Source organism: Ascidia mentula, chromosome 2 (assembly GCF_947561715.1).
Source record: "Ascidia mentula chromosome 2, kaAscMent1.1, whole genome shotgun sequence".
Lineage (NCBI taxonomy): Eukaryota > Metazoa > Chordata > Ascidiacea > Phlebobranchia > Ascidiidae > Ascidia > Ascidia mentula.
The window spans coordinates 7,657,725-7,678,703 of NC_138567.1; the positions used below are offsets into that span (position 1 = coordinate 7,657,725).

At 39.7% G+C, this 20,979-nt stretch overlaps 4 protein-coding genes across 6 annotated transcripts in view; 1 reads left to right on the top strand and 3 right to left on the bottom strand.

Moving 5' to 3' along the window:
- LOC145890563 (cytospin-A-like) overlaps positions 1–8,282 on the bottom strand; it is a 31,272-nt gene extending 22,990 nt beyond the window's left edge. The window contains exons 1-5 of one of the 3 annotated variants that reach the window (XM_082981671.1): positions 8,083–8,282; positions 7,682–7,750; positions 2,893–3,051; positions 2,601–2,694; positions 1,882–2,098 (exon numbers count right to left, since the gene is read on the bottom strand). In XM_082981671.1, coding sequence (XP_082837797.1) covers positions 1,882–2,098; positions 2,601–2,694; positions 2,893–3,051; positions 7,682–7,750; positions 8,083–8,236 — 693 coding nt within the window. In that variant the 5' untranslated portion in view covers positions 8,237–8,282. Of the gene's footprint in view, positions 1–1,881; positions 2,099–2,600; positions 2,695–2,892; positions 3,052–4,639; positions 5,078–6,623; positions 6,797–7,681; positions 7,751–8,082 lie in introns of those variants that run through there. The other 2 variants (XM_082981673.1, XM_082981672.1) reach the window with 2 other exon arrangements.
- A 1,551-nt stretch (positions 8,283–9,833) lies between these two features.
- LOC145890575 (U5 small nuclear ribonucleoprotein 40 kDa protein-like) lies at positions 9,834–11,165 on the bottom strand. The gene has a single exon (XM_082981688.1). It carries the CDS (start codon positions 11,102–11,104, stop codon positions 10,067–10,069), a length of 1,038 nt encoding a protein of 345 aa, XP_082837814.1. The 5' UTR covers positions 11,105–11,165; the 3' UTR covers positions 9,834–10,066.
- Positions 11,166–13,478: 2,313 nt separating this feature from the next.
- LOC145890574 (zinc finger and BTB domain-containing protein 44-like) lies at positions 13,479–15,097 on the top strand. Its single transcript, XM_082981687.1, has one exon. It carries the CDS (start codon positions 13,555–13,557, stop codon positions 14,644–14,646), a length of 1,092 nt encoding a protein of 363 aa, XP_082837813.1. The 5' UTR covers positions 13,479–13,554; the 3' UTR covers positions 14,647–15,097.
- Positions 15,098–15,655: 558 nt separating this feature from the next.
- LOC145890570 (GTP-binding protein 2-like) lies at positions 15,656–20,689 on the bottom strand. Its single transcript, XM_082981682.1, has 10 exons — positions 20,419–20,689; positions 20,014–20,225; positions 19,839–19,950; positions 19,522–19,719; positions 19,072–19,246; positions 18,665–18,881; positions 18,399–18,540; positions 17,705–17,935; positions 17,167–17,337; positions 15,656–16,859 (listed from the first exon to the last, which is right to left on the bottom strand). The coding sequence occupies exons 1-10, from the start codon at positions 20,518–20,520 to the stop codon at positions 16,572–16,574; spliced, it is 1,848 nt and encodes a 615-aa protein (XP_082837808.1). The 5' UTR covers positions 20,521–20,689; the 3' UTR covers positions 15,656–16,571.
- Positions 20,690–20,979: the final 290 nt, after the last annotated feature.

Consider the following 20,979-nt stretch of genomic DNA (forward strand, 5'->3'; position numbering starts at 1 on the left):
GTGCATTTGTACCGAGGAGAAAACCTGGCCGTTTCGTTATTTCGTGTTTTCAGTCACGATTTTAATGGGTGACAACCGTTTATTCGGCAACCTTAGCACATGTTAAAAGTATAAAAGCCGTGACTCGCGAAACCTTGATGTGTTTTGACGCACAAAGTTGTCGAAAATAGCACCACGATGACCAACGAATTGGAACAAAACAAGTACTACATTGGAGATCAAACCACGAAGGCACCCAAAGAACTTTCGACGAAGTGAAACTACGTCAACAACGCGTAACCCAACTTTTACCAGCTGTTATGAGTTGTAACTCGTAGCGGCAAAGGAGGTCGTCTAAACGGGACTGACGCCTAAAACTCCCTCGAGGAATAACAAGGTTAAACCAGCAAGGCGTGAGAAACGCGTGTCGGGTTACTCGGGGTCAGCGACCTCTGCAGGGACGAGGTCATGCCGGTTCACTTTTCCAGAAACATCAAGGACTGCATGACGCAGCAACGCATATATGCTTGTGGTGGGAATTCTTCGAGACGTTGTGTGATTTCATTCCGTTTCGAAGGAATCTTATGGTATTAATGGATGTGCAGCGGATGTATGTAATGCGTTTGTTGCCATGTTTGCGGGGCAATAGAAGCTGAATAATGATGAATGAAACGTGTTTCCGGGCTGATTTGGTAAAAAGGATTGCTGCGACATGCTTAAACTGATCTATCCTTAACAAGTCAAAAGTCAAAGCCAGTGGGATTCGGAATCGTGCAAAAACTAAACTACTGAAATCTTGTAACATTCTTTTCCTATTTTCACAGAAAGATGCACCTTTCTAAACCACACAACGCTACAAGGCACCATTGCAGAAAAAATAATGCAGTAGCAAATGAGCCAACAACCATAAGAGAGCAGCATGTTAAGTTTCCTTTATATAGGCCTGTTGAAGTATATCAGTTGGTTATGCCAGAGTGTTTAATACAGAAACAGACGACAACGCTGATATTTATGGTAATTCACTCTTCAAGGCATCCAAATATCCAATAAACTATTTGACCATGTATGTAGAGTTGTAGTGCATACCAGCCGGTGACAAGCTTTAATTAAGATATCGATGTGAGACAAGCTGCTGATTAAACAAGACCGATAACAGATAAGTGGTTGCACAAATACCTCCAATGCATGAGGTGGCAACCAATCATATCAGATGTCAACAAATCCCAGGCGACCTCTGCGCTATGTTAGCGCTGCATTGGGGATAAGTGGTTAGTCAAGGTAGACAAATCCACTGCCATGCAAGACAAACAATTCAAACTAAATTAAGTCGTAACACAAACACGCTGCGTGTAATTCTGTTGTGCCTGTGCTAATAGGCGTTGCAGTCCCGATAAGGTTGTTTGCACAGGCCGGATATTACACGAAAAACAAAGAGGTGATTTAATAAGGTCTTGCGTAGGCGGCCGGTAACAACTAACCGCGCTTCATTGATATCGTTGGTGTTATAAGCAAGCTTTATTAAACGTCAATCATGCAGATCCGGTTTAGGGGTTCAGGCTTAAATAAATGTAAACAATTTAGAATCGAAAGCTCGTTGGCTGCCTCGTGAGTGCAAAGATTCCGAAACTGACGATTAAGTAACTTTGAACGCCAAAGCAAACGCAACTCGTTTCGTCGAATGTGATATCACTACCTGTATCATTGAGTGTGTTGTCTATTTACCTTTTAAACTGCAAGTGCGAGTTCTCTACTACACATTATAACTCGAGTAGTTCGAATTAAAAGAATCTTATATAAAATACGATATTACGACACAGATACGAAAGTGGCCCAATTCGATAGCGGACTAGATTCCAACAGACACAAAAACTTCCGCAAAATTAGATTCATATCGTCACAAACCTGAAGCCTCGACAATTCCACCTCAACATCGCCTATCGACCCGGGGTTATCCTCGCCGGAGTTGTCGTCCCCGGAGAGTTTGACGAGCGAACTGAAGGAGGGGGCGTGTGAGGTGGACGGTTTAGGCGAGGAAGTCGCGACGGCCGAGAAATCGTCCCCCTCTTGCTGTTGCCGCTTCAGGAGGTGCATCATCTGATCCAGTTTCGACTTGAGCGAGCTGCGAATTAGAATAAGTGTAAGTGTTACGTTGATTTGAAGATAAAACCTCATTTTTTTCTAATTTTTAAAAAACCCAAAAGTGAATGGTTTGAAAACACCAGAAACCACCGCAAGTAGCAAACAGGGATTATTTGATTCATGGCGTAAAAGCCACAGACACTGTAGTAAACAATGTCAGTTATTGTATTCTTGTATACGAATGAAGCATCAGACAATAGCACGTACAAATTAAAACTGCCCATTGGGAAATACAACCGTGGTTATATAAGGAACGCGGCTAATCACATTCCTATACAATCAACGTTGGAATGTTTCACAGGGTGCGAAATGATACGATACAGGGTACATGTCACACCTCCCCAACAAGATAAAAATAATTTAACACTTATATTAGATTTGAAATAACTGTCGCGGTTTGCGATTGGAACGCCGAAGGTTCAAAGGTCCATACTCCGGTAGTTTTGTCAGATAAATCAGAGCATTTGTTATAGTTCCTATACCTTATTTCCGAGTCTTTTGCCTTGGCCAACGACATCAGGTCTTTTATTTTGCTCTCTAGCGCCACCTTGTCGACGTCTGATTTTCCCTTCGAGCCTGAAGTATTCAATCAATCCTTGCATTAATATTACAAGCCCAAGACAAAACAAACGCGTGCCCATTTCAATAAAACACTAAATATGTGTAAAAACTAAAAACTTTTGCGAAAATGAACAACAGAAAAATGGTTTGTTACGTTCAGGGTTTACCTACTTTTGTCTAGGTTTTAAACAGAATTTAACAAGCATTGTATACCTGAGGCATCTTTTTGCCTTCTGCTGACCGAAGCTGAGGAGCTGCGAGAACTACTAGTGGAAGTTTTGCTTTTTTCCCGCGTTTTCTCACCCGCCTTCGACGTGTCCTTTGTCGCCCCCATGCGGCGAGTGGTTGTCGTCGTACTGGTGGTGCCCGAACCTAAATGACAGAACACAATACAATATAGTTTATATTTATTTTCACTTGGAAATACGTAAACTTGGTGTAAAATAATTGGCAGACACGAAGGTTTTATTGCAAGTACATTTTTTTTTGTATATTTTATTAGATATATATTTTTTTTTTATTAGAGGAGCCAGCATTTTTGCAAAAGTCAAAGTTAAACTGATAACAGAAATAGAAAATTAGCGAATAAATTGCGGTTTTTGCCGCTTTTACCAAACCATAAAAATTTTTGTGTATTGTGATGTAATAAAACGGGTCAATAAAATGCATAAACGGATTAATCTTCGCTAAAAAAAACTTGGGTGGGGAAAATGGATCGCTTTATTCGCCGCGATACGTGAAAAGTTCTCTAAACAAAACAGAAACAACTGAAATCATGACAACAGCACCAGTGAGAGCTTCAAATGCTAACTTTCACCGCACAGTCGGGTTACAACCGCCCACACACTAATCACCCCACGGCGCCAAGTTGCACAACACTCCCATCATAAAGTATTAATCTCTAATACGGGTTGTATGACCGCATATCATGGTAACCACCATTACTTAATTATAGAGAACTGCTCGTAGTAAATCGTATGTGACTGACAGCAAGGTTAGGAGAAAATGAAAGTCGGGTGGCATGTTTATGAAGACCGAGGACAGCGCCATGCTGATGTCTCGCAGCGGCGCTGAAAACACAGCACATGGTGTTGGGATGAATCATATTGGCTGTTAACCTCACTGCAGGCGATCGTGGAAGATTTATTAGATCAATGTTGGCTGTGAAGACAGCGAATTAGCCATAAATGGACTAAAGCATCTTTCACATGAAACCTAACAGTGTACAACTGTTTACGTAGTATTTTGCTGAGGTATAGGTTTAATTGCAACGCTCTAGCCGCGAATTAGGTTTCGGAGTAGAGCTCTACAAATCCTCTGGCCGATTTTTCCTCATAGCAACTGAGCGCATAGTACGATCTGCAGCAGTTTCCTGTACACGCCGTTGTCAATTGTTCCGACTTTTAGCAGAACGCACATGTCAGTCTGCGAAGTAGGATGGGCGCCTTAGTACAGCTATGCGCTCCTCACAAACAAGCACCGTCCAAACATTGGATGATAAGGGTTGTGGGAAAACACGTTCACCAACACTGCACCTTTTCATACCAAGGGGACACAAAGCCAGCTTGTTCAACCCCAGCCCTTTCATAGGAGAAAAATAAATTCGACTGTTTTTAAATACGTAACAACAGTAGCACATTGTTAATTTGTCAACATCATATATTGTAATCTGCAACGGCCATGCAAGCAACTGAAAGATTTCAGAAATATTGCCTTGTTGCAATCTTGGATACGTTTTTTTGGCGGCAGTACTTTTTCCGGGTTAGCGAGAAATTATCGACAAGGTTTACATTTTTAGGACAATATCCCAAATTTTCGGGAAATTTTGAAACGAAAGCAACATAGCTGCACAGAAATATGTTATAGTTTGACGTTGCTAAGAATAGACACAGAAGAAACACATGCGCACGAAATTTGGTTGAAAAACAACCAACCTCAAAGGGAAGAATACTTCACTTACTTAAGGTTTTTGGTGAAAAGCATCTTTTGAACATTATGATATCGTCCGGTGGAACAAGGCCGAGAAAATGAGGACAAACCCGCAGGCCGGAGGGCAAATATTTCGCGCAAGCCGAGATAAAAAAGCGTGCTTCAATCAAATTCTAAACAAACATTTGCTTGACGAGCTAAAGAGTTCAAGATGTCGATCACGATCGTGCTGCCCTCATCGGATTTCTCAGATTAAGTTGCCTTTCGCGTTTAAGTTCACCGATAACAATCGTCTTCACAGGTTAAGGTTACTGCTGGGGCAATGTGGTCAGATTAGTTGTTTAAAAGTCTTTACATAACCTAAAATTTAACTTTCGTGCCTTGCGATACTCAACAATGCAATCGCTCGCCCTCGCATATCTAATATAAACCTTTAGTTTAAGCCTATAAACCTTGGCTTTGATGCTTTGCCAACGCTAAACGTGCCTAAATTCTCAGGCATCAGGCCAGACACCTCGGCTGGTAGCGCTTTAAACACTCATGCGACGCTCCTGTACTCAGCCACGTGCAAGTGCCCAGTGGAGAGGCCAAAAACAATCGGGCGATTTTGTTTTTTCCATCACGGCGTGGCGACAAGCGCTTGCTCTCTTTCTCTCAATGCGGTCGGCGGTGAAGCATCCCCGGGCGCCTTCTATATACCGTATATGCCAAACTTTTGGCGTCGACGATGCCTGTACGCAATTGCGTGCCCACGCACCACATTGTATGTAAAAGGCCCCTTCCAGCTAAACCAATGACAGATTCCGAAACGCTGTCCATGCCCAACTACAGGGCGACTTTGAGATCGGGTTTGCAAAACATTTCACATTATCAGACCTTAAGAAATTCTAAACAACGGTGGGACTGTGCTTGGTAGGCCGTGACCGTCTTTAGCCTAATCTAGAAAACTAAACACGGCTTAGCCGGAGGTTCAACAATGTTTTTTTATCGCTACGTAGGCGAACTCTTCGATGCATTTGCGCAGAACCGATGACGTACGTAGACAAGCGCCGTTGGTGTCGACACGAAGATCAAAGGCAGATCTGAGGTATTCGAGGGCGGAGTGCTGTTTTGCAATACGTTGTGCGGGAGGCAGACGGTGTTGTTTTCGCAAAGATGAAAGAAAAGTCATTCTGGATTAGGTTTCACCGCAAGAGGCGTGCTGTTGCTGTTTTCAATTTAAATGCTACAGAATAACTGCGGACCCACGTAAGGTGTCTGGAAAGTGTTTCGGCACCAGTACTTACAACCGGTATTTACATAATCCGTTAATAGCGCGGCCACACACAATTAAACAAGCCGCGAAACCTCAAACGCAAACACATGAAAGTACGCAAAGGCTAAAAACTGAACGCGCTTCATATTTTCTCTCGCAAGTGAAATCATACTGGGCTTTATTCATCCTGGAATGAAAGTTCTTTCTTAGATAAAAAATTCTCAAAATGTTCAGAACAAAATAGGAAATTTTTCCACGCAGCAAGTTCCACACAACTTATAACCGACCGTAAACAAATCGTATTGCCGAGCATCAGCCACATAATATGTGCAAACAAGACAGTTATTACGCCATTTAGGGCATGCCGACAGCGTCACGATACCCATCCTCGCACAACCAAAACACAGCCGGTTACACAGGTTTCAAAAGAGCAGTATTGGCCCCCAAGGCCCAACACTGCGCTCGCCTAGGCGTACGCCCACAATATGCTGTTAGATCTAATATTCCATGTTCTGGCGTTTTAATCCATTTAAAATGAACTAAAATTCTACAGACGATGGCAAATGAATAGTTGCAAGTCAAAATATCAACAACCGTTAGCTTAAAAGCAATTGGAAGACAAAATGTTACAACGTGTAGCAGTGGTGATTGATATACAAAAGACAGTTTCACGTGTTTGGACGCAAAATAAAGCAAATGCGCCTCAAAAGCTGCCTTCGACATATCTGGTTCCAACATGTACACAAAACCAGCAACTTACGTCAAGGCGTTCTTCGATCTCTCGCAGGTGGAATTTTCGTCGAGGAAAACTTTACCTAACAAGCGTAAATCCAAAAAATAACGTACGGGTAGCCTCCAAAATTTCCCTTTGACAGTTTCCGTCTGCAGCCACTCTTGTGCAAAACTTGTATCCGTCTCAAGTAAGTTAAGCAAGCATTAAAGTGTTGCTACTTGTCCTATAGTGCGGCAACTGGTCGCCTGCATCCGCCTCGAAAGGTGAAAGGCTGAGCATATACGTTACGTGACGCCAACACAGGAAGCAATGAGCTCACCGCTTGTTCAAAAGGCCCTAGACACATAGTCGGAAAATATCGTACTCCCTCAAATAACGAAGCAGCAATACACAGCGGTCTGTGTCCGGATATGATACTTTTTGTACCCTAAATGTTTATACGATTTGTACGCATTACCTGAACTACACTTTTCTCACAGCTGACGTCCTTGGTAATAACATAAGCAGTCGGCCCAGGGCCAACCATGTCTAAATTTCTTTAGCCCAGTCTCTTTTCTTGGTCCCATACATCACTAGCCGTCGTGTGGGTGGGCATGCTTATAAATCATTCCTGTAGTTCGCCTGTCTGGCTCAGCAAACAAGTTGTTCGACTAACCTTTGCTGCGTTAAAGCCAAATTTCGCCACCCTGATTGCAGACGAAGGCAATCAGAAACATCCCATACAGTAAACCACTGCCTTGTGGCGACGTGCCACGGGTGTTGGCGAAAGCAGATCTCCTAACAATGCCGTCTTGAGAACCACGACGCGCAGATGTCGTTGGGACTCGGCGCAGCGTGATTGCCATTCAGACCGAGGGTGTCCGAAAGCCGTGGGTCGAATACAATTACGAGGCTTGCCCTTTGTTCACGCAAATTAAATTTGGCTCACAGGGTAATCACTGTTACACTGAGATGGCACGTTTTGAACAGCGATTGTAATTAAGTGCACGATGATTGGGGCTGTGAAAGAATCTCAGCACTGTTGGCTCAAACATATCACTTTGCTACAGACAAAAATTCAATACAAAGGATAAAAATGTTATTACCTGGTGTGTATTTGCTTCGAGTTGGACGTTCCTTTGATTTGGTCAAGTCTTCCTGGCTTTGACTGCGAGCTTCAAAATATACAATAACTGAAAATTTATATTACTGTACTAGTTTCCCACACGTTTAGTGTTGATTCAAATCTTACCAACTTTGCAATGTCAAATCAGTGGCTTTTTTGTGAAATGGGATCTATAGAAAGATCAGGTGGTATTTCGATTCAGATGTTGTTCGAACATAGTGTCACTAATAAGTACCCAAAGGCAGTAAAGAGACTAAAATTTTCCACAATATATATGATGCTGGTTTGGGTGCTACACCAACGATAAGGTGGGTTTTGTGGCAACTAGTATCATTGTACAACAACACACACGATTACATAATCTTAGGTTTGCAAACAAACCTGAACTTGAGAGTGATGAACCTGTTGTCGAAGTATGATTGCTATTACGCAAAGGCCTTGATGTAGCTTTTATCCCAGAACTGCCAGATGAAGACTTTGAAGCCATGGATGAACTACCACCACCTTGCTGATTTCTTCTCGTTGCACTATACATAACTGGTTATGTTATTTGATACCAGTTTACTATGCTTTTTCCTTGCAACACTGGGAGCAAAAAAATAAGCAATGAAAAACAAAGCACAGATATCGCTGGCTGCAATTGCACTGCAAACATATAAAGGAACACAAGTCTCATATTTTTTTAAAACAAAAATCTAATTTTTACGACACACAATTAATTCACCAAACAAAATTGACAAATTTTATGTGGGCTTACATTCGTATTTAAACTGTAGGCTAATATACAATCAAAACAGCATACAGGCTACAAACTTTCTATTTTCTAGGACTTTCTATGGGTCAAAGCCAACACTTTGTCACGTTTCAGTCAGTTTTAAGTTAGGAAATAATGGATGGACATAATTTTTACCGAAATACAATAAACCTAAAAGACACCTACTCTACAAAAGTTTTAAGGTGCCATGTCCACATTCATTTTAGGATTACCTCAAAATTCAAACTAGTAAGTTAAAGTTGTATTCTCTTTCAAAAGACATTACAATAAGCTAACTTTTTACTGCCTTTGTTCCCAATTTCAACTTAACTTGAAGCTATTCACTAATCTGTATCTGTACAAAATTTAACTTTTAGGAAGATGAGCGCAAAGTTATAACCTATTAATTTGGAAATAAAATAAAATAAAGACGTTCGATTTTCTCACAAACAATAAAACGCTACCCTTTCGCTTTTAGAAAAATTCTGGCCAACATATTAATGTGATGAAATCTGCTTCTTCTTAAGATATCTTTATTTTTTGGTACAAAAGTTTGCATGTAAACAGAAGTTTTTAAGGGATCTTTCGACTCGGCGTGTGTCTTTTTGGGTCATGAGTGTAAAATTCGACGGAGAATTGAAAATGCTTTAAAGCTTTACTATGGACTCTAAAACTTCTCACGTAATTATTTAATTCGTTTGGTGTTATACCGGCAACTTTTGTAGAAGATAATGAAAATTGTATGTTATCGATTTTTACAGATCCGCTAGGTGTCTTGGTGCGCTATTATAAACAATACTAATATTAAGCACGGTTTTTCAAGGATTGTCTAATTGAAGGTTCATCATGTATGTCCGCTAGCCTTTCCTTCTGATCTGCCAAGAGTTTGTGGCTACTATCCACATACCAGTATCCCAAAACTTGTTCATTGCCGATGGTTTATCTGTTTTAGCTACTTTGCGTTTCCTCTAAGAGTGAACTTTAAATACCAAAGCACATTGGCATAGGCACCTCACTGATGAAACCGTAGATAGACGTTTAGGAGTCGGGCACTAATACGACCTGGTGCAGACAACACTAGCAAAATTAGGTTCTTCGCCTTCAGCGTGTGTAGACCCGACGTAGCAAACGAGGTATTTCACGGTTTTATGATTGCTTTGTCAATGGTGAGATGTTCCTTGCCGAAATTTGACATTACGTGTACGCTTGTTTCTTGTGGCGCACATATACAAAGACTTCTTTGGAAGATGTCGTTTACAACATATTTGCAAAACTAAACCTTAAGTTGCATAGTACTTGTAACATGAAACTGCCTTTACATCAATTTCAACACAAAATATCATATCAGTTTATTTATAGTCAAGAAATATTTGTTCAGAGTACAAAAAATGCATTTTAAGCAGAACAGAACTTTTAACCAAGTACAAAATTTGACAAGTAAACATGGATTTAATATGTCAAACTAATGACACCAACAGAAAGGTTACAGGTATGTTTGGTCACACATTCATTGCCAGCCTCGCCTGCTTTCAAACTCTGCACTTATTTCAAGTACAAAAAGTGATTTACTATTCAAAAAATCGTTTTCCTTCACATTGGTTCGTGAAACTGTCATTTGCTCAGCTCACCCAAGTATATTTGCTTGTCACTGGAGCAAGACATAAGTATAGGCTGGTTTGGATGAAATTGAACATCATTAACTGAACCATTGTGACCGGGAAGCTTGTACAAAATGTGTTGGTTTGGCACATCCCAAACTACCACATTTCTGTCAGCTGATCCACAAGTTACTTTTGAGTCATCTGGTGACCAACTGCACTTTAACAAATTCTTTTCGAAGTTGTGCTGGTGACCGGCAAAAACTTTAATGCACCTTTCCTGTGGAGCATAAGGTCTAATATCCCACACTCTCAGAGTGCAATCCATGGAGTTTGACAAAACATATGAACCATCGCTGTTGATGGCCAGACCAGTGATTGTGTCAGCATGACCACTTAACTGAAAGTTTGTCTTGCCTGTCCGAATATCAAAGATCTTGACATCATTGTCAATGCCACCAGTTATAACATTTGCACCAGTGTCATCAAAACACACAGCAGTGACCTGATATGTCATCTGAAGGGTTTTGATTGGTCCCCGATAGCGGGTATCCCAAATTTTCACTGTACAATCATCACTGGCCGAAGCCACCAACTGATCTCCACGTCTGGTCGAAGAACACGCATTTACAATTGCATTGTGTCCTTTCATGCGTTTTATTCTTTCTCCTGTCTCAGAATCAAACATTCCGACAGTTTTGTCGGTACTGGCAGTGAATATGTTGCTTCCGTCGGTGCTAAACTGCAAGTCCAGAATTGATCCATTGTGTCCACCCTTGATCACATGATAGTTTTCACATTCCCCAAACACCATCCAGAAATAAATCATTCGATCATGACCTGCTGAAGCCAAAATATTGCCTTCTGGATGAAACTTGGCACTGTAAACGTCCCCATCATGCCCTGATAGAAGCATTATAGGGGCAAGGAGGTTTGAAGTCCTTGGCCTTTGTCCAGATTCGTCGTAAGGTGTTACAGCATAGTTGTTTTGATTTCCTGCTGGAACAACAGCTCCATAGTTTGAAGAATGTGGCTGTACTGCCATTGACATGATGACAGGTCACTGATTACACTACTTCTGTAAAACCCATAGACTATATAGATTACAATATTATGTGATAGAGATTTGAACAAAAAAAAGTGATAAGCAAAGTGGAGCCAATAATATGAATTGTGTAAACTGCAGACAGGTGGTCTGAAATAGGGTTCCTCTATTTCCCGGATTTTTTACTTCCCGGGATCCCGACAAAAAATTGGCATTTTTTTTGTGCGTAATTGCATTATTTAAATGACTAAAATTTGTCTATTTCAACCGCAAACATTTAATTTAGCAAGTTCACATCAAGTAATATCACATTCGCCAAGGTTAAGCTACAAAACGTAAAAAAAATAAACAGAATTTTTGTACCGCTAGGTTGCGCCCTAAAAAATTTTTACGTTGTGCTTACAAATGCGTACCAACGTCGTTTTTAGTGTAAGTTTCCGCCATAAAAACTGATTGAAAAACACAAAACAGGGTCATCATTTTGGTTCATATGATCCAAAAAAGGAAAATTTATTCACTTCTTAATCTATTTTGCTTTGTTGCCATATTCCCGGGAAGTGAAATCAAAATTCCCGGGATTCGGGAACGGAATATTGTCGAGAAATCCCGGGAATTTCCCGTCGAGGCATTCCCGGGAAGGAACCCTAGTCTGAAAGTCATACCAGCTGCACTGAATCACTGATGAGACCTATTAGGTCGAAACAGTGGCCATCTGTCTGCAGCTTACATAAAAAAGTGAATTTAAACACTAGCTAGGTTATAATATTGTAAACATACGTGCTTTTTAGCATAAATCATCATGTCATTTTAGTTGAATGTTAAAGTTCAGTAGGCTATCTAAAATGAAATTTATGTAATTAAATCAAAAGGAATTCTTGTTTTGAGTGAAAAACACAAGTTTACACGTATAACATATTTCAAATTGTATGTTGGAATTGAACCAAACAAATTAACAAATCATATACAAGTTTTGAACAACACAAATTTTTACGACCGCAATACTTTATAAAGAGACAAGAAACACTTGAGATTTTGGTTAACCTACAGCTACGGTTTCTCCAAATATACAGGATTAGGTAGGCAAGGTTTAACATTATGTCCACTTAAGCCAAACTCTTAACTCTGATTCCTAACCACTCTTGATTGAAAGAAATCGGTCAATGAACAAGTTGGAAAGTGGGCCACGATACCTTTTCATCATTCGTTTCGAAACAATAGCCCATAAAGTTCATGCATCATTGCACATAATTTTTAAATCTGAAACAGTGACATTTTGGCATTTGTCGACCTCATTTTTCTCTTACTACAATGACATATTATTCATTACACCAAAACAAATGTCTCTCACCGATCCGTACTTCAGTAACCTGCTTTGTTTCAAAATACCAATGTAGATTTTGTTAAAAACATACCATCGGGTAAGTTTGTTTAATCATCCGTAAAATATTTTATTTGTCTGTAGCAGTGTTTCCCAAATATTTTTGTTCGCGTTTGATCAATAACCACCAAAACGCCAGAAACGTCAGGTAAACATATGAGGTTTTTTACACCACAATCATTCTGGCAGAATCAAATTACAGGGATGAGCAAGCAGTTCGAACCTCAAAAAACATTTAAACAAAATTTTTCGCAGCTGTATCAATCAAAAAAATCGCGAATTAAAAAAATCGCCTGGTTTTGCGATTTAGCACAATGGCGGCATACGAAAAACCTCCCTAATACAAAGAATTCTGCTCGGCGTTCTTGTAATAGGTGACAACATTGACCAATATCAAGAGAACGGAAATTTAATGCTCTACAACATGCAATTAACAAATTTGAAATTAAGGTGCCGGATGATCTTCAAATCGCCCATTGAACGCGACCCGCTTTTCGCGAATCAGCATAATGGCGCAATGTCGGCATGCGAAAAACTTCCCTAATTAAACCAATTCTGCTGGGCGTTCTTGTAATAGGTGCCAATATTGATCAACCAATTCAATTCAATTCATTTTATTTCTCGCAAACGTCAGCGAATACGCACAACAACTTGCAGCAATCATTTCGACTGGTGACGTGACGACCAATTTAAATTTATTTGACACAAGACCAGTTGATACACTAGTCAATAAAATAAGAGTCTTTCATATTCTGTGCAAATGTTATATAGTGGTTTACTCAGCGATTATAATGCAGTCTTGCTAGGATGGCAGATCCCAGTTAAAGGCATTTAACTGAGAGTAAATTGTATGTAGCTTTTTGCAATGTGTTTTTGCTCTTTAGTAATTTGAAAATGTAAATATTTATCGGTCCAACCACATAAGTTAATGGTTTTGAAATAGCAAACCTGTGTAGGCTCTGCTACTTGTTATTCACCTTATATTCTTTCTGATATAGGTGCATTGCCTTCAGGGTTGTGTCAAAGGTCTTTGTGTTTTGGGGGGGTTTGCTACATAGTACTGCATATACATGAAATCATGAAAGTTGATGACTACCCAACAGAATTGCTGAAAAACCTTAGGCACCAGGCAGTTCAGGAAAAATTTTGTGACATTGAAGTTGTTGTTGATGATCAAGTTTTTCATGGACATAAGATAATTCTGTCCTCAGCAAGTTCCCAGCTGCAAGCTTTAATTGAATCAACAGATGAAAAACATTCCACCACAAAGTCCAAACTGCAGCTTTCTGGAATATCAGCAGTTGGATTTGGAGCCCTGTTCGATTTTATGTACTCTGGAGAAATCAACCTTAACGACACAAACATTCATGATGTGTCCATGTCTGCCATGGTACTTGGTGTGCACAGTGCTTTGGAGGCCTGCACAATGTTCCAGAGACAAAAACTAACTGCATGTAACCTTGCCTCAAAATCCTTTGCCATTGCATCCACAGAAAAATCAAAAGATTTGTCCCAGTGTTCAGCAAGTGAGAAGAGCTTCTGTCAGCTGAATGAAGCTAAGCAGGAGGTGATAGAAGTTAGCAATGATGCCCTTTCTCCCGAGAGTTCTGAACTGCAAATAAGTCCACCTCCAGTTTCACGTTCCCCATCATTTTCAGACTCATCAATGCCAAAAGACTCTAGCGGCATTACCATGCAGTTATTTGGCCAACCAGGTCAAACAGAACCACAAATATCATCAAGTTTTTCATTGGGTGCGGACAGTGAACCACTAGATCAATCAAATAACGATCAACAGCTAGAAACTGATGCTGATCAGTCAGTTGTTGATGCGTACCCTTCTTTGCCACTGATAGATGACTCAATTGACTTTGAATATACGAAGGAAAGGGATTCTACTGGAGTAGTTTGGAGATGCAAGCATTGCCAAAAAACCTTCAGGACCCTGTCCTATTTAAAGAACAATCATATACCTTTGCACACTGGAACGAAATACTGGTGCAAGCACTGTAAGAGACCTTTTTCCACAAAAACAAGTTTACACAATCACGTCAAACTGCACCTGGCCAAGCAGGGTTTCGAACCATTTAAATGCAGAATATGTCAAAAAAGTTTTGCATCATTAAAATTATGCCAACAACATCAAAACACACACTTTAATAACACTTAGGCTAATGTTTCAAGGACATGTTGTGGTGTAACTTTGGGTTTAAAAACTTGAGTTTGTAAATTCCTGTACATTTGTAAATGTTTTATTGTCAAACTGACCCATATTTGTGTGTATTTTTTTTTTATGTTTTAGTAATGTGTAGTAGGCTACTCCACCAAACAATGCAAAATGCATCATTCCTAAGTATCTTGTGGGATCCTTGTCCAGTTTTATTAAAATTATTTTAGTGAACCCACTTTTTGGGAATTTCTGCAAACAGACATAGTTCAGCAACATAAATTTCTGCTTACCATTCGTGGAACATTTTATTTCACGTTTTTACATAAATATTTGTATTACATTTGTCATCAGGGTTTTACATTTGGTACATGCTATTGTTTTACTTTCTAGTTTTAAAACCCAAGTTTGGGATATCAATGGTGTTTATAAGAACAATGTTTTGTGTTTCTGTTGTCACTCCATGCTTTTAACTCTTTGTACTATGTGTCTTACATCAGCAATACAAACATGACAATCTTTGTTAATGATGTTCGGAGTAGTAGAAAGATCAGAAAACCTAACCTGCAGCTTGTTGTCTTAATTTTTTTCATGCCACTGGCCTACACTGCGTTTTCACCTCTAAAACATGTTTGTCAGAGTATCAGCTAGTAGCTGTTGGTCTTTTTTGCAAAAATATTACACTATTATTGCATTGGTGTTTTTGCCTTTAGTTTTGTTTTTGCTATCAGTTCAGTTACCAAACAGATCCGTTTGGCCATAGTGCGCTCCACAGTGGTTCGTCTCTGTTCTTTGGTACTCAGTATAAGGTACCCAACAGATCGACGTTGACCGCAACGGTACCACAAAGTGGAATTTAGTTTGCCTGCTAGCACAGTGCCACTGCAACAGCTGCACTGATGAGACCTTAAAGGTGGAAACAGTGCATGTACACACCCTGTCTGTCTGCAGCTCGCCTATTACACTATTATTGTAGAGCATTGGACATCTTTTCAGTGTGACAATATTCTCCTTGGCCACTTTTTATTCACATCTCGTCAAAGACGGCAACACAACAAAAATATCTTTTACTAATACGTAAAGCCAGGGCAGTGAAAATGCATTGCTAACAAATAGCAAATTACATTCATTTCACATGCAATGAAGGTCAATTTAACAAAACAAAGTGAAGAAGTACACACAACAGAGGGTGACTTTACACTAAGTTTTTCACAGTAGAAACTAACTACAAATGTACAAACCACACATACTAAAACAACTTTACAAACATGTACGTACAACAAAAAAACATACACAACTACTGTGGACAAGTTTTGTTTAAAACAACAACATCTCAACCAACATTACCCTATGGATGTACTTGTGGCAAACAACTATATACAACAGTTCAAAAATAAAATTCTTTTTATGTGCAGGTTTTTACACAAAGCAGAATCCACCTGCAAGTTCCATTATCTGCAGTAAAATTATCTAAAATCAGAGCACAGAAAAACAAACACAGAGAAAAAAAATTGTCGTAAACTTGTCATATTTACATGGTTACAATTGTTTTCCTGTTTCTTTTGGAATTTACCTGGGCAGTTCAGTAGACTTATGTATGTTTTTTTCCTAATTTTAGGTGCAAATTTGGATCTTTTTAAATGAAATCAATGCATACATCACAAAATAACAGTGATTTCTATGAAATGCAAGTAAGTCATTTGTGCTGTAACACAAACTACAATAATATACCAATTGCCACAACAAAGATATTTTGGTTGACATTAGTCATAGTCATGCTTGTAGTTAACAGAAACAGAAATTATTTGCAATTTACAACTCTAAAAGCATGTAACAAGTTGACTAAATCGATGCCCCAAACAATTTACAAAGGTTAAAAATACAAGATATTCAAAGTTTACAACTGTGCAAAATATAACAAACTCTTTTCAACGCTCAATGTGTTGACGCTTGGGAGAAAACGGCTGCGTAGGAGAATCCTCCGAACTGGAGGACGAGCTTGGGCTGGAAAAGGAACCCGAGCTGCCATTGCGTCGTCTGTTCTTGTAGCCTAGCGAGCGGTAGTCGGCAGAACTGAACGGTATTACCTTGGTGACCTGGCCGATGCCCTTGGTGGAACGCTCCCGAAAGATCAAGGTCGCACCAGTTCTGATGTACTCCGGAGAGCAGACGAAGCAGAAAGTGACCCGGGCTTGCTCGTTCAAACGCAGTGATTCCTACCGTCATAATGCGTTTAGCGATTTCACAATGTTAAGAAAGTTTTTTTTGCCCCCAAGGCATAGATTTCAAATGATGTCATGTCAATGTTTACCAACAGGTACGTGTAGTTTTCTAGTTTAAAATTTCAGGTCTATTGCAATATCAACAGCTACGTTACATCTAGGTCGCTGTGACGTGCTAGTCACAGTGTGTGTAGCCTGAAATCGCATCAGTCGCAAGGCGTAGTAAACATGACATCACCAAAAAACAAGCACCGCTACCAACGCAAACGCGGCAAAGTGACAAACGATGCAAGCCACATACCTCATCATTGTGAATGCTCTCCACCACAGCAGTTCTACGTACATTGCCTACGTGTACAGTACACTGAAATCCCACGGACAGTGCGTTCGTCGGATGGTAAAGCAGGTATGCTGTGGCCTGAAAGCGTAGGCAGCAGCCAGGCTGCAAGCTTTCACTCACTATCACCATACCCTGCGAGTTTAGAAAGGTTAAAAGGAGGTGGCATTGATACGTATTTCATGTTATTATGTGTATGAGAGTTGTGTACCTACCACAACACATAATACGCACGTGCACATAATGAATAAACTTAGCTTGATTTTGCGAGGCAATATGTAAATTAGGCTATATATGGCAACATTTTCGACGTTATTATTACCAGCAAAAAAGGCCATTTTACCGCCACCAAGCACCGCGTCCAAAGGTTTATTAAAGTTTAATCAGCACAAATGGATTTGATCCTGCGTTCCAGGGATCAGTTTCAAAAGACTCAAAAACATATGATACACAAACAACGTGACAGAAAGCACAAAATAGGGCTATCAGGTTACGCCCTGACCTTTCTGATGCGATCTTTGTCCACTTCGTCGAGAGACAAGGATGCTGCTTGGCCTGCGCGCACGACTCGACACGGCGCACGGTTTCTTTGTATTGTTGTGACCCGCACCGGCAAATATCGTCCCTCTGTGGTGGGCCCAATCAATAGTTTGTCCCTTTCGGCAAGGGTGCCGTGGTACAAGGTACCGCCCACAACGGCGCCGACTTCAGGTACTGAAAATACTTCGTCCACCTGTGCAAAGAATTGGTTTTAAATGATATTTTGTGGGTAGTTTGGGAAGGGGTAACATGGTTCATGCAAATGCACATGACCCTGTAGCAGCATGTAATGGAATTATGTGCTGTCTTTTTGTGTAACTCAACTGTTCATTGATTGTTTGAAGTATTTGTCAATCAGGGCCATTGTTTGCATTAAAGTAACAAACTGCTGAAGTGGCAGTAAGTAGGACAAAACACAAACATAAACATCTCTGTGTTTATGCAAAGTCTGGCAGCTAGCATAAAATGTGATCAGCTATCATGACAGGAAATTACCACTGGGTACACCCTCAGTAACATCATAAACTACACAAGTTACATTGTTAAAATTTGACTACATTTAAATTTTATACCCTCAAAGCAAGAATCTTTTAAAAAGTGGCAGTGATAAATCCTTGTAAAAATTCGGATTGATAAGTTATTTAAGAAGGCATTACTTGAAATTCAGCAGGCTTTTGCATTAACTTTTCTTGCTCGCGGACATTTTTCTGTGGCATAAGAACATTGAAAAATGTTGTCAGCAGAGGAAGATTTTTTCTGGAGACGCTGGACACTTTGAACAGTGGTACAACCTTGTTGCTGGAATAAAACAATTTTAACCTTTCAAACAATAATGTCCACACAAGCAACAAGATGGGACTTAACAAGATGTTTGTCGACAGTTGTTTTGTCAACTGATTTAATTCACTCACAAAAAACATACTTTTCCCCAGCCATGGCTGCTGCAGCTGTGTAAGCATCGTCCTCCGATCTGACTCGAAATGGAACTTTCCCACAAACAGCAGAGGTGAGAAGCTGCTCAAGTTGTCGACAAGCACGTTCAGACACCGACTCTGGGCAGAGGTCGATCTTTGTTACTACGGCAATCAGAGGCACACCCAAGGCCATGGCAAGTCCAAGGTGCTCTCTGGTTGTTCCAGCTTCACAAAAAAAAACAACATTTTTAAAGCAAAGCGAACTAGAATATATATTAGCATTTTGATTTGAGACAAAACAAAAATCTAATGTTATAATGAAAACATTAAAATACATTCCACCCCTATTATGATTAACAAAGAAGGTCATTTATTATGCCAACAATGGCACTTACAATGTTGTATAGGATCTTACCTACACCACGGTTTGCGCTAACAACAATCACTGCAAAGTCAGGGTGATGTGAGGTCAATCCAAATATAGTTGTCTTCAGGTACTTGTGGTGACCAGCCAAATCAATAAACGTAATGATTTTGGATGCTGAAGAACAAATATCCTCTGCAGTTCGTGATTCACTGTAGTTGATAACCTACACAATCAACAAATTTTGGGTTATTTTTCAAAATCAGTTGTTTAATTGTTTTAACACAAGAAACTTCAGTTTAAATTTCAGATTACCGTTTTACATAATGACAAACAAATTGTGACAGTACACCAGTACAACAACAGTTACATTGTGTCAACTCATAAATTATGAATGATTCATGTTCCACTAGTAGCTATAGAGCATACCAAAATATGTTTAGATTTACAATCAAAAAATTTTAGGACAAAAACATGCTTTTGAAATGCAAGCACTCTTACATTTCCTTTGCTGTCAAAGCCAAGAATTTCATGGCTAATGCAAGAGGTCCTCCCAGACTGTATTTCATGCAAGTGGCGAAATAAATTGAGACGGGCCCGACCCCTTCCATTGTCCTGCTCTCCGTGAGTTAGAACTCCCAGAAGGGTGGACTTTCCTGCATCGGCATTGCCCAGGACAGAAATCCGTATGTCCAAAAACTACAGAAAACATTGTTTTATTGTATACATAAATAGTTTAGTTTACCAGCACGACACCAGTACAAAAACAATAACACAGATTTAAATCACAAATTGTCAAATTTCAGGGGTATTGTAACCTGTTGGTCGTCTGGCACTTTCCTGACCAGAATTTCAGCAATCTGCTTTCTAGTACCCAAAGCCTCAGAACTCACTTCACGTTTTCTTAGTACAGTCAAGTCAGCCCCAATTCTGTGTACATTATACAAGCATAGTTTTGACAAAAGATCAGGCAAAAAAATACTTTTCAGTTACTTTTGAGACATGCTCTCCAGTGTGGTCATGGTTGATTCCATTTCGCTGTCGGTGAGGCCACTACAAACGCCATTGTCTTCAACACCAATCTTGTAAATGGCCTCACCTTGGCCTTCTTGCAGTCGCCACTTCATTTGGGTGACAAGGTGTTCCAAACGTGAAGCAGTTGGGTTGATCAACTTCAGCTTGTACTCAATGTTGCCCTCCTCTTCCTGGTAGAAGACAAAACTGTGTTTTTAAGAAAAAATCAAACATATATTGTCAACTCTGAAAACAAACTTATATATACTTGTTGCAAATTGGTTTAAACAGTCAAAATATATATCTATGTATATTTCATAAATATTGTATTTTGAAACAATACACAAATGTTTACTGTTTTTGATTTTCTGACAATGGGTGTACCTCTGGAGGAAGGTTGTTTAAATCCAAGTTAAGCATTTTTTTCGTCTTTTTAATTCTTGTTATATTACAATTGGCATCCACTAAATTAGAATTCTCTGCCATATTTCTGTACAGAAACTAAGCCTTTTGCTTAGTTATTTGACTTTCAGTTCATTGTCCTTAATAACATCTTCTCTTTTTGTGTTCTTTAGTGCTGGATAGCCATTGGCAGCTTTACTTGTTTCTAAATCAGTGTGTATGTGGTTCCATTGCTGAAAGGATTTAAACATTAAAAATCATTTCAATAAAAGTCCTGTTTATACCATTACTACGTTGTACCGGTATGCAGTTTTAGAAAGTATTTTTTAACAACATTGTTAACTTAACAACGTCCACAGCAGTGAACTTGGCTTGCTGCCAAACATTTTTGTTTCTCGACATCTCAATTGTCTGTGATGGCTTGACAAAAAATGCAGGTTTATTCGAATTTATTCAACTGAGCAACATTGCAACTAACTGTTTTATCCAATATCGGAACAATGTTTAAGCAACCGCAGCCTCCGAACAAAACCAGCTGATTGT